The 15,778-nt window shown below is 40.0% G+C and overlaps 1 protein-coding gene across 1 annotated transcript in view; it reads left to right on the forward strand.

Moving 5' to 3' along the window:
- Positions 1–15,778, forward strand: part of ctnnbl1 (catenin, beta like 1) — a 177,624-nt gene that overhangs the window by 40,597 nt on the left and 121,249 nt on the right. The window contains exons 3-5 of the mRNA XM_060836293.1: positions 9,834–9,940; positions 12,236–12,375; positions 13,308–13,405. Coding sequence (XP_060692276.1) covers positions 9,834–9,940; positions 12,236–12,375; positions 13,308–13,405 — 345 coding nt within the window. The remainder of the gene's footprint in view (positions 1–9,833; positions 9,941–12,235; positions 12,376–13,307; positions 13,406–15,778) is intronic.

The raw sequence follows: 15,778 nt of genomic DNA on the forward strand, positions 1-15,778 counted from the left end.
CGGAATATAGATGAAGGCAGTTAAACTATACTGTGTCTCTGAGCGGTTTGCTTCGACTATAGGGTAGAGAAAAGGGGACAACATTTTCAACTCTTTTAAATTTGCTACCCCTTATCCTAAGATTATGACCTCTCGTTCGAGAATGCCCAAGAAGAGGAAGCATCTCCTCCATATCTATTTTATCCATACCTTTTATCCTCTTGAATACCTCAATTTGATCTCCCCTCATTTCTCTAAATTCCAGAGAGTATAGGCCTAAACTGTTCAATCTCCTGTCATGCGACAAACCCCTCATCTCTGGCATCAATCTAGTGAACCTCCTGTGAACTACCCCCAATGCAGCTACTACTTTCCTCAAATAAAGGAACTAAAACTGCACACAGTACTTTTTAGCTGTGATCTCACCAATGCCTTGCACAGTTGCAACAATAATTCCTTACCTTTATATTCTATTCCTTTAGCTATAAAAGTCAACATTTCATTCGCTTTCTTTATTATCTGTTGTACCTGCATGGTAGTTTTGTGACTCATTTGAAGGTAACTTAACAAAACAAAACATTAGTTAAATAAAAATAATAGGACAAGCCTTAAACAGGATTTAGCAATTCTCTTGAAGGCTGCATATGGATTACTTGGTTAGTTTGTGGTCTTTTAAAGGCACTTCGATTTTTTACGAGCTCGCTTACAGGTGATTTAGCCTTGTAGTACCTTGTGCATTTGAGTTCTTTATGGTTTTCATTCTCAAGATATATAAAGTAGCATAATACCAAAGGAAGTTGTGTGTTTTTATATGTTACATCTTTGAACTTGTAATATGTGAGCTAGCTTGCATATTTCTTTTCGTATTGACTGAAATAAATTAACTGAAAACATTTGCTGCTAATCCATTTCTAAAATGAAAATCCTATCTACTTGGCACAAGATAACTTATTGGGAATGAGTCTCTCATCTGCAGCCACTTTTAAAAAATTAATTGCAAACAATTAGCACTCTTCATTCTAAACACATACCATCTGCCCCAGATAAACACATCTACAGACAGTGTTCCTGGTTGCAGTTGTGCTCCCAATTTTGGAACTTGAGCAGCAGCTGGATTCTATACTGTGCATCCATGAGATAGAGGACTAAGTGGATTGCATATTTAGGGAGGAGGTCACACCACATATGAAGGGTATACAGGCAGAGAGGGAATGGCCGTCTACCAAGCAGTTTGAGAAAACCAAGAGAAAACGAGGACTGCAGATGCTGGAGATCAGAGTGAAGAGTGTGGTGCTGGAAAAGCACAGAAGGTCAGGCAACATTCGAGGAACGGGAGAATCGACTTTTCGAACATCAGCTCTTCATCAGGAATGAGGCTTGTGGACCAGGGGGCTAAGAAATAAATGGGGGGGGGGGGGGGTGCTGGCAAAAGGAAGCTATGAATGCAATAGGTAGATTAAGGTGGGAGAGAAGATGACAGGTCATAGAGGAAGGTGGAGCGGATAGATGGGAAAGGTAATGGACAGATCATGAGGGCTGTGCACTGCCCTCTTGACCTGTCCATCATCTTTCCTACCTATCCACACCACCATCGTCTCCTATCCATCATCTTCTCCCCCACCTTCATCTATCTATTGCATTCTCAGCTACCTTCTCTCAGCCCCACCCCCTCCCACTCCCTCCCATTTACCTCTCAAACACCTGGCCCACAAGCCTCACTCTTTATCGAGGGCTAAAGCTCGAAAAGTTGATTTTCCCACTTCTCGGATGCTGCCTGACCTGCTGTGCTTTTCCAGCACCACACTCTCAAGTTTAAGAAAACCAAGCAGGTAGTGAAGGAGCCCTGAATGCCTTGGAAACTAGTGAAGGCAATAGTTCTTCAGGGCATGAGCCAGAGAAAAGTCCATGGGACCAATGCTACTTCAGCTGTACAAGGGGGAGAAAGAAGAATAGAAGGACAATAATCATAGAAGATTCCATAGTTTGGAGGTCAGGCAGCTGTTTCTGCGGCTCTAAGTGTGATTCCAGAATGACATGTTGTCTTCCTCGTGCACGAAGGAAGCAAATGGGGTAGCAGACATTGGTGTTCATAGGCCATCAAATAGCATGGGACATGAGTGTCTTAGGGATGGTTTTCTGAAGCAGCATGTAAAGAAGCAGTTAGAGGGCAAGTTATTTTTGATCTAGTATTTTGTAATGAAAAATGAAGAAATAACAAAGAGGATTGATGAGGACAGAGCATTCGATGTGATCTATATGGACTTCAGCAAGGCGTTCGACAAGGTTCCCCATGGGAGACTGATTAGCAAGGTTAGATCTCATGGAATACAGGGAGAACTAGCCATTTGGATACAGAATTGGCTCAAAGGTAGAAGACAGAAGGTGATGGTGGAGGGTTGTTTTTCAGACTGGAGGCCTGTGAACGGTGAAGTGCCACAAGGATCGGTGCTGGGTCCTCTACTTTTTGTCATTTATATAAATGATTTGGATGCGAGCGTAAGAGATACAGTTAGTAAGTTTGGAGATGACACCAAAATTGGAGGTGTAATGGACAGCGAAGAGGGTTACCTCAGATTACAACAGGATCTGGACCAGATGGGCCAATGGGCTGAGAAGTGGCAGATGGAGATTAATTCAGATAAATGCGAGGTGCTGCATTTTGGAAAAGCAAATCTTAGCAGGACTTATACACTTAATGGTAAGGTCCGAGGGAGTGTTGCTGAACAAAGAGACCTTGGAGTGCAGGTTCATATCTCCTTGAAAGTGGAGTCGCAGGTAGATAGGATAGTGAAGAAGGCACTTGGTATGCTTTCCTATATTGGTCAGAGGAGAAAATGAGGACTGCAGATTCCTGAAGAAGGGCTCATGCCCGAAACGTTGATTCCCCTGCTCCTTGGATGCTGCCTGACCTTCTGCGCTTTTCCAGAAACACATTTTCAGTTCCATATTGGTCAGAGTATTGAGTACAGGATTTTGGGAGGTCATGTTGCGGCTGTACAGGGCATTGGTTAGACCACTGTTGGAATATTACGTGCAATTCTGGCCTCCTTCCTATCAGAAAGATGTTGTGAAACTTGAAAGGGTTCAGAAAAGATTTACAAGAATGTTGCTTGGGTCGGAGGATTTGAGCTATTAGGGAGAGGCTGAACAGGCTGGGGCTGTTTTCCCTGGAGCGTTGGAGGCTGAGGGGTGACCTTCGCAGGAGGCTCCAGAGCACTGATGATGTCGCCTAGCCAGGGGACGAAACGTTTGCAACAAGAACTTCCAGCTCGGCGAACAGAACCACAACAATGAGCACCCAAGCTACAAATCTTCGCACAAACCTTGAAGGTTTAAAAAATTATGAGGGGCATGAATAGGATAAATAGGCAAAGTCTGGGAATCCAGAACTAGAGGGCATAGGTTCAGGGTGAGAGGGGAAAGATATAAAAGAGACCCAAGGTCAACTTTTTCACGCAGAGGGTGGTATGTGTATGGAATGAGCTGCCAGAGGAAGTGGTGAAGGCTGGTACAATTGCAACATTTAAGAGCCATTTGGATGGGTGTATGAATAGGAAGGGTTTGGAGGGATATGGGCTGGGTTCCGTTCAGTTGGGACTAGATTGGGTTGGGATATCTGGTCGGTATGGACAGGTTGGACCGAAGGGTCTGTTTCCAGGCTGTACATCTCTATGACTCTATGTGCTAATGATTAATCTTGTTTGAAAATACCCTTTTGCCATGAGTGATTGCAGTAGGACAGAATTTTACATTATTTGAAAGTGAAGCTAAGGTTTGAATTTGAAGAAGGGAAATTATGAAATTGAGACGCACTGCCTTGAGATGAATTGGGAAAATACATTAAATAGTAGACTGTACATGGGTTGTGAACAGCCTTTAAATAATATTTGCGTGGCTTACAGGAGCTTATATATCCCCTCAAGGTGTAAAAGCTCTAAAAAAGAATCAGTCGACTGTGGCTGACAAGATTGCGTCAGATGAAAAGAAAAGACTTACAAAGTGTCCAGGAATAGTAATAAATCTGGGGGTTTGAATTCAAAAATACATAAGGAAAGGGAGAACAGAATATGAATTCGACTTTGAAGGAAAGGCCAAAATTGACTGTGAAAGCATCTACAGTGGTATGTGAAAAGGAAACATTTTTGGCTGAGATGATCATGGGAGAAAGTGAGGACTGCTGATGCTAGATATCAGAATTGAAAAGTGTGGTGCTGGAAAAGCACAGTAGGGTAGTCCGTATTTCCTTCTCCTCAGATGCTGCCTGACCTGCTGTGCTTTTCCAGTGCCACAATTTTGATGAAGATGAATACAGATCCATTGCAGGCAGCTCAGGTGGATTTATCTTGGGGGATAGAGAACTAGCAGAGAAGTTAATTGCTTATTTATTTTCACTGAGGAAGATAAATAAATCTCTCAGATTTAGAGATCCAAATGACTAGGACAAATGAGGGCTTGAAGGAGATTAGTATTAGTAATTAAGTAACTGGAGAAATTAATGAGGTTGGCAGTGAGTCGTCTGGGTCTAGATTAGGGTGGTGCTGGAAAAGCACAGCAGTTCAGCATCCGAGAAGCAGGAAAATCGACGTTTCGGGCAAAAGCCCTTCATCAGGAATACAGGCAGAGAGCCTGAAAGGTGGAGAGATAAGTGAGAGGAGGGTGGGGAGAAAGTAGCATAGAGTACAATAGGTGAGTGGGGAAGGGGATGAAGGTGATAGGTTAGGGGGGAGGGGGGAGTAGAGACGTGGAAAAGAAGATAGACAGGTAGGACAAGTCATGGGGACCGTGCTGTGCTGCAAGTTTGGAACTGGGGTGAGGTGGGGAAAGGGGAAATGAGGAAACTGTCAAAGTCCACATTGATGCCCTGGGGTTGAAGTGTTCTGAGGCGGGAGATGAGGCGTTCTTCCTCCAGGTGTCTGGTGGTGAGGGAGCAGCAGTGAAGGTGGCCCAGGACCTGATTCTTGACTGTAGAGGATAGTTGATGCATTGGTGGTAATCTTCTAAAATTCCATAGATTCTGGAATGATTCCTATAGGTTGGAAGCTTAAAAAAGTCTCCCCAGTCAGATGCCCCCTCATCCTTCTAACCTCCATCGAGTACAGGCCCAGAGTCCTCAACCACTCCTCGTGTCCAACCCTGCATCTCTGGGTTTGTTGTTGTGACCCTCCTTTGGATCCCTTCCAAGGCGTGGACATCCTTCCTTCGATATACTGCCCATAACTGCTCACGATATTCCATACATCTGACCAAAACCTTACTACGGTGGCTCCCACTTATTAGTTCATCTGCCTGTTCTTTAAATAGGACATGTATCCTTGGATATTTAGTTCCCAGCCCTGATCCCCTTACAGTCTTGTCTCTGTGATGTCCACAACCTCGAACCAGCCAATTTTAATCAGTATTGATGGCTTAGAGTGCTTTTGGATTCCAACTTGTTTGAAGAGTGCAGCATTAAAGAAGTTAACTTCTGCCACATGGTTTGTTCTCTCTTTAATGCTTCCCAGTGAGCAATATTTCTCCATTCATGGAAGTATTAAATTTGGCAATTGGAAAACTTTGAAGCAATCTGACAGTTAGGCAATTTGTAAATCATGATGCTTTCTGAGATTTCTTTTTGATTTGTAAAATATATTTTTTTGTAATATTCTCTACCAAAGCACAACATTAAATCAATAAGGAAACTCTAGCACATTCAACAAAATTAGACTAGAAGATCAAATCCTTGCATGTTAAAGTATTGTGTTCATAACTTCTCCCACTCTCTTTTTTAGAAGAGCATTCTGAAGCTTTGAATGTAGGTCAGTGGCCTGTTCATTTTGAACAACTCAGATAATTCTACAGATTCTGTCAAATGTCATTTATACTATAATGAGTTGTTAACTGGCACTCAGCTTGGATGCTGCTTGGGCTACTCCGCTATGGACCTCCTTTTAGCCTTTGACCAAGCACTGGCAAAAAAAGCTGAACTCGAGAGAAAGTGAGAGTGACTGCCTTATGACATCACATCAGAAACTGACCAAGTGTGGCACCATGGAGCATTCATATAACTGAAGTAACTGGAGAGTGGGTGGAAGCTTTGCACTGACTGGAATATTAGCACAGAGTTTATGGTGGTTAGAGATATCAATCATCACAGTCCCAGGGTATCTCTGAAGAAGTTCCTCAGTGCAGTGACCCAACCCCAGTTATTTTCCGCTGCTTTTCAATGACTGACCTTCCATCAAGCGGTCAGAAATGGGGGTGTTCGTTGTGCAAATATCAGTGTTGAGCACAACTCTTAATTCCTCAGGTATTGAAGCAGTGTCTCATTTGTTATGAGCAGCTGAAGAGGGAGAAATTGACTCCCCTCTTTGTTGCTATCACATTTGTGTTAAAATATAGTTTGCTCAAAATTGAAAAAAGCCAATTTCAGTATCAAGGCTTTCTTGGGTGGAAAGAGAAACTTCATGTGCCACTAACTCTGAGAAAGAAAAAAAAAAGCCATGACATTAAACTCACCAACACTGGTAATAAGTTTAAAAGAGGGTTTGTTTGGTGCAGATGGGAATAAAGGTTACACAGTTTAAACATTCTTAGAACCCTTAACATGTTGGATTTTTAACCTTAATACCACAGTTGTTTAATGGTTGACTTGCATCCTCAACAGTAGCAGGATTTCTTTGCATCCTAAGTGAATGGTTATTTTCCTAATTTTTTTTTTGCACTGGGAGCAGTATTCTGAGATGATGACCAAAACGGTTGACTGGAACTCAGAGTCTTCTAGTTCTTGTTTGCAAATACATTTTACATTTCTGTGCTGTGGCTTGAAAGTAGTTGTTAAAATTTGATTCCTTATGTCTTCCTGGGTCTCTCTGCATTGTCTTTCCAAGATGGCTAACCTGCAAATGAAATTTTCATTGCCAAAAAAAAGTGAAATTATCATACAAATGTGAATTAAAACAGGAGATGCAAATTGCAACACACTGATTCAGTTGCCTGGTTTCAGTGTCTTTTGGTTTTAAATTTTGGTGAAAATGACTTCATTTATTCCTATGGTTCCCATTTAATTTGCCTTCATGTATGTGGATGTGACCACTGCAGCCATTCGAGATCCGTGTTCCTTTCTCTGTTTTTTTTTAAAAAAGGTTTTGGTTCTTGAAGAATTTCAGACATAACAATCAGGCAACAGAAGTTAAAATTCAATAGTCTGTGTTTACCATTTTCCAAATTAAATGTAGCAAGAGCTGAATAACATTCAGGCTTGAACTGGTAAGTGGCAAATTGCATTTACAACTACACAGGTACCAGGCAGTGATCATCTCTGCCAAGAGAGAATCCAATCTTTATCCCTTGACATTTAATGGCATTATTATCATTGATCCCCACTATTAATACCCTGGGAGATTCCATTGACTAGGAACTGAACTGGCCCAGCTATATAAATCCTGTGCCTACAAGAGCAGTGAGTAATGTAAAAAAAATCTTATTTTTCTTCTTGTGGATTAAAATGAGAGAATTATTTTAAAACCAAGGATTGCAGAAGGAATTGCTGCACTTTTGAAATCATGTTCCTGGTACTCTTGCATTTTTGCTGTGTAAGCAATGGGGAAGGTGAGATAAAATGGCACATGTAACTGGGTGTGCATGGAGAATTTTGGTGAGCATCAGGTAGCTGATTGGTTTGTATAATTGTGGATGCCAAAGATTTTCAACCTGGTGATGACCATTCTGGTACTGGGTAGCTGAAGAGCTTGTGTGTATGAACGATACATTGACAGAAGCAGGGTCTATCTTTATAACTCACGACAGTAAACTAGCTATAGACTGAAGACCATCCATTATTTTCTCCCACCGTTTGCTTGCAAGCTGTTGGCTCTAACCAGCGACTGAACTGAACAATTAACGTGTAAATCATCTGTGTCTTTGTCAACGTACCGAAAATCTGCAAGGAAAGACTTCAGAGACCTAAGTCTTGATAAGGAAAATGAACATCTCATCCAAATCTATAGACAGGTACCATTGAACAGCATGACTCCCCAGTACTGTCTCCTCTACCCAGGAAATCCACTTTTTTTGACTATCTGTGTCTGTATGTGTGTAGGAATTTTTCAAAGGTGTTATTTTTATAGGTCTAAGAATTGTTAGGGCACAGAAGGAAGCCAATTGACCCATTATGCCTGCGTCAGTTCTGTTACTTCGTGTCAATTTCCTGCCTTTTCCCCGTATCCTTGCACACAATTTTTATCCAAATAATCACCTCCTGCCAACTTGAATGATTTAAAGGAATCTGCCTCCACCATATTTCCAGGCAATACATTCGATACCCTAACCACTTGCTTTGTGAAAAAGTTTTTCTCAAATCTAGCCTGTATCAAATTTATGAACTAGTAGAGCTATATTTTGCTAGTTCATAGATGTTTACTTGTAGTTAGAATTTGCTTATTTTTAATAAATAGTAGTGTTAACATGTTAAGTACAGGAACCTGATCCGTGTTTTCTGCTACCAGATTCCATCAAAGAGGTAAATTGGATATTTTTCCTACTTTCATCAGACCTTTAACTTTGTGATGACCCCAGGAGTAGTGGGGCTGAAACATCAGTGCTGTTTCTCAATTAGTTGTAACACTGACATTTGACTCAGTGAAGTCTGTCGATCATCTGCATGGAACAAATCAGGAGTGCAAAAGAATATTTTCCAATTACTTGAACAGTTGCAGCTCCAATACTCTTGAACAATTTGACACTATCCAGAAGAAAGCAAACCTCTAAATTGGCATCCTGTTCCACTACCTCAATGTGTACTCTTTCCACCACTGAGACATGCAATGCAGGAATTCACTATCTTGAGGGCAAATAGGGATGGACAATACATGGTGACCTGACCACTGATGCCCAAATCCCAGGCAATCTTAAAAATAACTTGGTCTCTCTTCATATAACTTTTATGGAAATCGATACTTTGAATTGAATTATGGCTGCCAGTTTTTCTTTGATTAAATCTAGTCATGGTCTCTCTGTATTGGTCAACTACTTTTGGTATTATTTTTATTTTGCTTCCAGTTCTTTCTCTCTCTCTCTCTTCCCCCACCCCCCATGTGCGGGGGTGGGGGTGGGGAGAGACGGATACAGAGACAGAGAGACAGAGAGAACGCTCCGCAAAGACTTTGGTTCCCAAGTAGCTTTTGTACCCATCTAAACTAAGCTAAGCTTTCAAGACAGGACTAGGTGACTGTTTCAGAAGGTTCATTTTCTATATCTCTGAGTTCTGCTTTACAATTTAAAACTAAACTGATAACGTATTTTCTCAGACTGTTTAATCTGCTAAATAAAACAGAGATGAGAACTAAATTTCCCGTGCTATCTAGATTTATGATCTGAACTACCTCAGTTGTGATGTAGCTACTATCAACTCTACAAAGTTAAGACTTGGCCATAAATATAGATTCTGGGAATTTGACAGTCATTTGTTGACACTTTTATTCCATCTATTTTATATATTCCATATGTATTCCACATTTTTTTTCAGCCCAATCATGTGCACAATCATCAAAGCCTCTCTGGCCATACCAATAATTAAAATAGTAGTGGGGAGGTTTAAGAAAACAGAGTTAAGTTAACCTTCTCTACACATTTGGGAAGTTTTATTCATCGTGATAATACTCTTCACTTGACCTCAGCTAGTGACTGAATGCACTGAAGAACAAGGTAGGTACAAAAATGTTTGTAATGTCGAGCAAGAGAGCTACAATGTCGCCACCTTGTATTCTTGAGTGTCAGGGATAGAATACTGAAGGATTCAACTTGTATGCAATAACTAAATTTAGTATGTAAAGGTGAAAGATGTTCCTTTAATGATTAAAAAGGTTCCTTTCTTTCAGGCAGAACCATTGGATGAAAGCTCAGTGAAGAAGATGATTTTAACATTTGAAAAGAGGGCCTACAAAAACCAGGAACTGCGCATCAAATTCCCAGAGAATCCAGAGAAGTAAACAACTATATCTGTTGATCAATCCTTGTAATAACTTGCGCTGTTTCATAAATATTGCATTTATTTGAGGCACTTGAGCATGTTTTATTTTTGCGTTCAAAATGTATTTTCTACTTACCCTTTTCATACTGAACGTGTGGATAATTTCTTGATTGTCAATATTGATGACTCTGTTCAAGTTATTATCTGCTACTTGATTTGTATATGACTTTTATGAAAGAATGGTTTTAATTGCCTTATTAGTCTTTGATGGAACATGTGCAAAAGGTATTCACTGTGTGAGATTTTCCTGTTGGGAATAATGAGGAATAGAAATAACCAAGGCACCTAACTCAATTTTTCATCTAATAGTGCCAGTATAATTGGACTGCTGGCAGGTTTCTTTTCAAGAGTGAGAAGAGAGAATTGCCGCATGTCAACACTGGTATAAGTGTGAGCTGCCCTAGTCTATACTGTTTGGTGGTTCTCATTATGAGTCCTAGTTTTCCTGGGCAGCAGTGCATTGCATATCTTTTATGTTGAAGATTCTTCTAAATAATTATGTGCAGTAAGACAAGCACATCCAAATCCTGCCCCCACCCACCCCCCAAAAAAATGTAGCAATACTGCAAGTGTCTTACATTATAAGGGATGCTTTCAGTGTTTCCAAGTTTGCAGATGACAATACTAGATGGGAATATGTAACAGAAGAATAAAATGTCAGGGAAACGCAGCGCATCCTGTACCATTTGTGGAGGGAGAAAAAAATTGTGAATGTTTTAAGTTAAATGTTTACAAATATTTGCGAATTTTCAAATTTAACATTTACAATTTTGAATGTTGCAATGGAAAATGTACTCCATTCAAAATCAATTCACTACTTTTCATCATTTACGTAAATGGTTTGGATATGAATATAGGAGATACATTTAGCAAATTTGCAGATGACACCAAAACTGCAAGTGTATTGGACAGCGAAGAAGGTTATCTCAAAGTACAATGGGATCTTGATTAGCTGGGCCAATGGGCTGAGAAGTGGCAGATGGAGTTTAATTCAGATAAATGCGAGGTGCTGCATTTTGGAAAAGCAAATCTTAGCAGGACTTATACACTTAATGGTAAGGTCTTAAGGAGTGTTGCTGAACAAAGAGACCTTGGAGTGCAGGTTCATAGCTCCTTGAAAGTGGAGTCACAGGTAGATAGGATAGTGAAGAAGGCGTTTGCTATGCTTTCCTTTATTGATCAGAGTATTGAGTGCAAGAACTAGGAGACCATGTTGCAGCTCCAGAGGACATTGGTTAGGCCACTTTTGGAATATTGCATAAAATCCTGGTTTCCTTCCTATTGGAAGGATGTTGTGAAACTTGAAAAGGTTTAGAAAAGATTGACAAGGATGTTGCCAGGGTTGGAGGATTTGAACTATAGGGAGACGCTGAATAGGTGGGAGATGTTTTCCCTGGACCTTCAAAGGCTGACCTTGGAAGTTGAGGAAATAATGAGGGGCATGAATAGGATAAATAGACAAAGTCTTTTCCCTGGGGTGGGGAGGTCCAGAACTAGAGGGCATAGGTTTAGGGTGAGAGGAGAAAGATATGAGGCACATAAGGCAAGACTTTTACATGGAGGGTGGCACATGTATGGAATGAGCCTTCAGAGAAAGTGGTGAAGGTCGGTACTGTTGCATCCTTTAAAAGGCAATTGCATGGGTATATGAATAAGAAGGGTTTGGAAGGATATGGGCTTAGTGCTAGCAAATGGGACTAGATTAGGTTGGGATATCTGGTCGGCATGGACAAGTTGAAATGAAGGGTCTGTTTCCGTGCTGTACATCTCTATGACTATTTATTCTCACTCGTTTCATTTTACCCTAGATAATTTTCATTTTATCACGATGGATATAGATATTTTATATAAGTTTCCATCTAGTGCGTAAGTCAAATAAAGATTGAGTTTTTCTTTTCAATTAAGTGCAAGTTTGAAATATGATTAAAAGAATATGATGTTTTTGAAGTTGAACAATTTAAACAGTAATGCAAGCTTTAAGAATATTGTTGCATATATTTCCTTTTACTTGTCACCTTTTCTTTGATTCTTAAATCTTGTGTGCATGTTTCAAACGCAAGCAAACTGCGATCAAAAAACTGATCTCACGTTGTCTGTCTACTCTCTTGGATGTTATAATGGAAAAACCTGACAAAAGATCAGTTTTATTTGTATGATTGAAGTTGTCATTAAGGCAAAGTTCAGCTGGCTGTTAATTAGAGTTATGGAGTCTTGCATAATATTACTCCGTATCATCTGGTTTACTTGCAGGTTTATGGAATCGGAGTTGGATTTAAATGATATTATACAGGAGATGCATGTGATTGCCACCATGCCTGATCTATATCATTTGCTTGTGGAACTGAATGCTGTGCAGTCTCTGATTGGTCTACTTGGTCACGAAAATACTGATATCCTTTTGACGTCAAAAAACTGAAATAAATTCTCTTGACAATCTCATGTTATTTAGCAGTCATCTAAAATCTTTGTATAGAAGCAAAGTGCTTTATATAGTGGAGCAATAGTTGGAGTGTTTTATCACACAGCATTGAGGACACCAGTTCCATGTAGCTATCCAAGCTGCTCAATAGATTTGTTTTTGATGTGTTAGCATTACTAACGCATCAGTTGTATTTTTATATGATTAAACAACAATCGTTGCAGCTTTGGCAGCATCTGTAGAGAGAGAAGCAGAGTTAGTATTTCCAGTCTAATATGATTTTTTCAGAACAGATCCGATGAAGTATTTGCAGTATTTTACTTGTATTTTCTTGGTCCAAATGAAAGTGACCTGCTTCAAGTTTTGTTTGGTTCATTGAAACTCCTAGCTTACTTAAAGGCTTTTATGCTGAAGAAAGCTAGGATAACATGAAATATTTTCCTCTGTGTTTAAACAGATTGTATGCTAATTAAGAGTACAATAGCCAATAGAATAAAGGGTCATTTTTGTTTTTTAAAAAAGCATTCATTCATTTGGTACGCAGGTTAAAAGCACTCTCAATGTTTTATCATAGTACTTTCTTAGAGAATTTAGTGTTAAATATTGACAGTAGTGTTGAATGTTAAATGAAGATCTGAAATTTATCAGTCCTGTTTTGTAGTATTTATTAAGGTAAATCTTATGCATCACAGAATGGAGTTCTGAATGCAAGTCTATGCCAATCTTATCCAAGGCTAATTCAAAGTTAAAGCTAGTGTTCTGATTTTACCCATGTTCCATTATCCTATATGTATTCCTGCTTAACTCAGACTCAGTGAAAACTAAAAGTAGATAGTATCAGCATGTGATAGCATTGTTTGCAGATTTCTTTCATGTGTTATTTGATATTTGACAAACTCCTACATGTATCCATTGCAGTGGTAGATCTGCTGCAAGAACTGACAGATATAGACACCCTGCATGAGAGTGAAGAAGGAGCAGAGGTTCTCATAGATGCTTTAGTGAGTGCAATGCTTTGGTTGCTCCTTAGGGATGACTTTACTGTAGTCTAATGGTTACATGTGATTTTGACTGTTGCTGACAATTATTTCTTTATCTCCTAAGTATTTTCAGCTTTTATGAATTTATTGACGAGCTTTGTAAAGTTTTGCAATTATTCCATTGTTCCCTATGGGATTGTGATCTCCATTTACTTTTAAAAATGATGCCTATCCTTCGGATAAGAACTGCAGCATAATTTGAGAGCATCAGTTTTCACCTATCATTCAAAGCCGACACAAGAACATTTGTTAATCTGTAATAGTTTGGAGTACTGTACATGGATGAACAGATGCTTCTCATCACCTGGGAGAGGTCATGTATTCAATTTAGACCAGCATGAGCTGATTTAAATGAGCTTTCCAATCATTTATGATTGTGATCAATTTAATTTTGCCAGATAGTACTAAATTATCAACCACACAATTTCCACTTCACCCGTTTTTGCAGACAATTCGAGGAACTTCACAGTTTTTACAAAATAATTCAGAGTAGCATATTAAAATTTGTCACAACTGGATAGTATTTTATGGCTTCACAAGGGTAAAGAAGAATGGCCAGTTAGGGAGCATGATGATCCAGCATTTAATTCTCTAGCTCACTGGATTGGGCCGTGTTCACAAAAGAAGTTTAACTTTTCCCACCCACTGCACGCTGCTCAATGGAAAATCTAGGAACTAATGTGTATTTTAAATAAATTGACCGACAGCAGGTAGAGATCTCTGAAGTATAACCAATTACCCTGAAGCCATTGATGGAAGGGGTATTCAAATGCTTGGTTAACAAGATGGATTTTAAGGAGAAGAAGAGTTGGCTCAGTTTCGCAATGAAGGTCCTGAATGGATGAAGCTACAAATACTCAGTCTGAAAGTCACTTGGGATCCACTGACCAACTTCTGGGTAATAAACTAAAACGTTTTGACATCCAACCAGGATGAATGTTGTGCTAGAGCTTGAGAGAATGAACTTCGAGGAAGCACGAGTGTGCACATAAATTTGCAAAATAAAATTAAGGGACAGACCACATCCCAGCAGGAGTAAACCCGAGATGCAAGTCTCATACTGCTTAGTCCCCGAAAATCCAAGATGATTGGTCGCCTCATCTACATCATGTTCAATGCTAAGACAGGTGACAAATAGGAATGACAAAAGGTAATTTGTTTTTCAGGTGTTTTTATAGATTTAAATCTCATTAGCTTGTCACGCCCAGTAACTTTATCAAATGACCATGCAAATCAGGAGCAGGGGTGGGCTGTTCACTTCCATGAGTCTGCTATGTTGTTCAGTAAGATGGTAGCTGATCGGATTGTAAGTTCAAAGCCACATTCTGTCTAGTTCTGGTAAGTTTCACCTCCTTGCTTAACAAGAATCTCATCTTCATCTGATTAAAGGGCATTCAACTACTCTGCCTCCATATGTTCAGAAAGAATGTTCCAAAGACACTCTCCCCTCAGAGAAAGAGACACACACTCCAGATCTAGAAAAAGTAATGATTGAATGAAAAATGGCTGACATGGCTGCTAATGCTGGTGAAGTGGAAGAAAAGTGGTGAGGTGTCCCAAGCAGTCAACAGACAGCATAGATGACTCAAATAATTAGTGGTTTGCAGTGGATGAGAATGAATGGTAGAAGATGCTGATGTAATTGTGAAGAGTGATAGGCCATGAGTCGAGTTGGAATATGGATGTACTAGCAGAGTTTGAGCATGTGTGAGGTAGCAAGGCAATAATACTGGCACTTACCCAGCCAACTGCAGAAGACCAATCATCTTTTAGTGGCATTGCTGCAAATTCTTCCAGAGAGTGGTTAGTGTCGGTTTTGGACTTGTGGGTGACGTTCTCATCTGCCAATCCTGCGTGAAGAGGATGGCCCACCTCTGCACCACCCCGTTCACCAGGACTTCCATGTTCATGTCGAGAAATTGATTGCCAGCTTGCCTCTCTTTGCCATTTCTGGGGCAATTTTTCAGATGAAGGAATTGTATAGAGTAACTCTGGACTCGAGAAATCTCACTAGGACTCATTGACAAAGCCCTCTATAAAGCCTGCTAAAATTGACTGTTAGCTTCACTATGCTGTGTCCTCTTCAGGTGCTTGTAAGCTCTCAGTTCAAAACAGCATTCACTCTCTTAAAAGGTACAGTTACACACCTTCAACTTCATAACACTATGTCTCTCATCATTTCATACATTTCAATCACATTTCCCTCACTCTCCTTTGTTCCAAGGAAAACGACTCCTTCTGTCCAATCTATCTTCATAACTGAAACACTTCAGTCCAGGCAACGTCCTGGTAAATCTCCTCTGCACCATCTCCAGTGCTATCACATCTGTCCTA

This window comes from Hemiscyllium ocellatum, chromosome 15, assembly GCF_020745735.1.
Source record: "Hemiscyllium ocellatum isolate sHemOce1 chromosome 15, sHemOce1.pat.X.cur, whole genome shotgun sequence".
NCBI lineage: Eukaryota > Metazoa > Chordata > Chondrichthyes > Orectolobiformes > Hemiscylliidae > Hemiscyllium > Hemiscyllium ocellatum.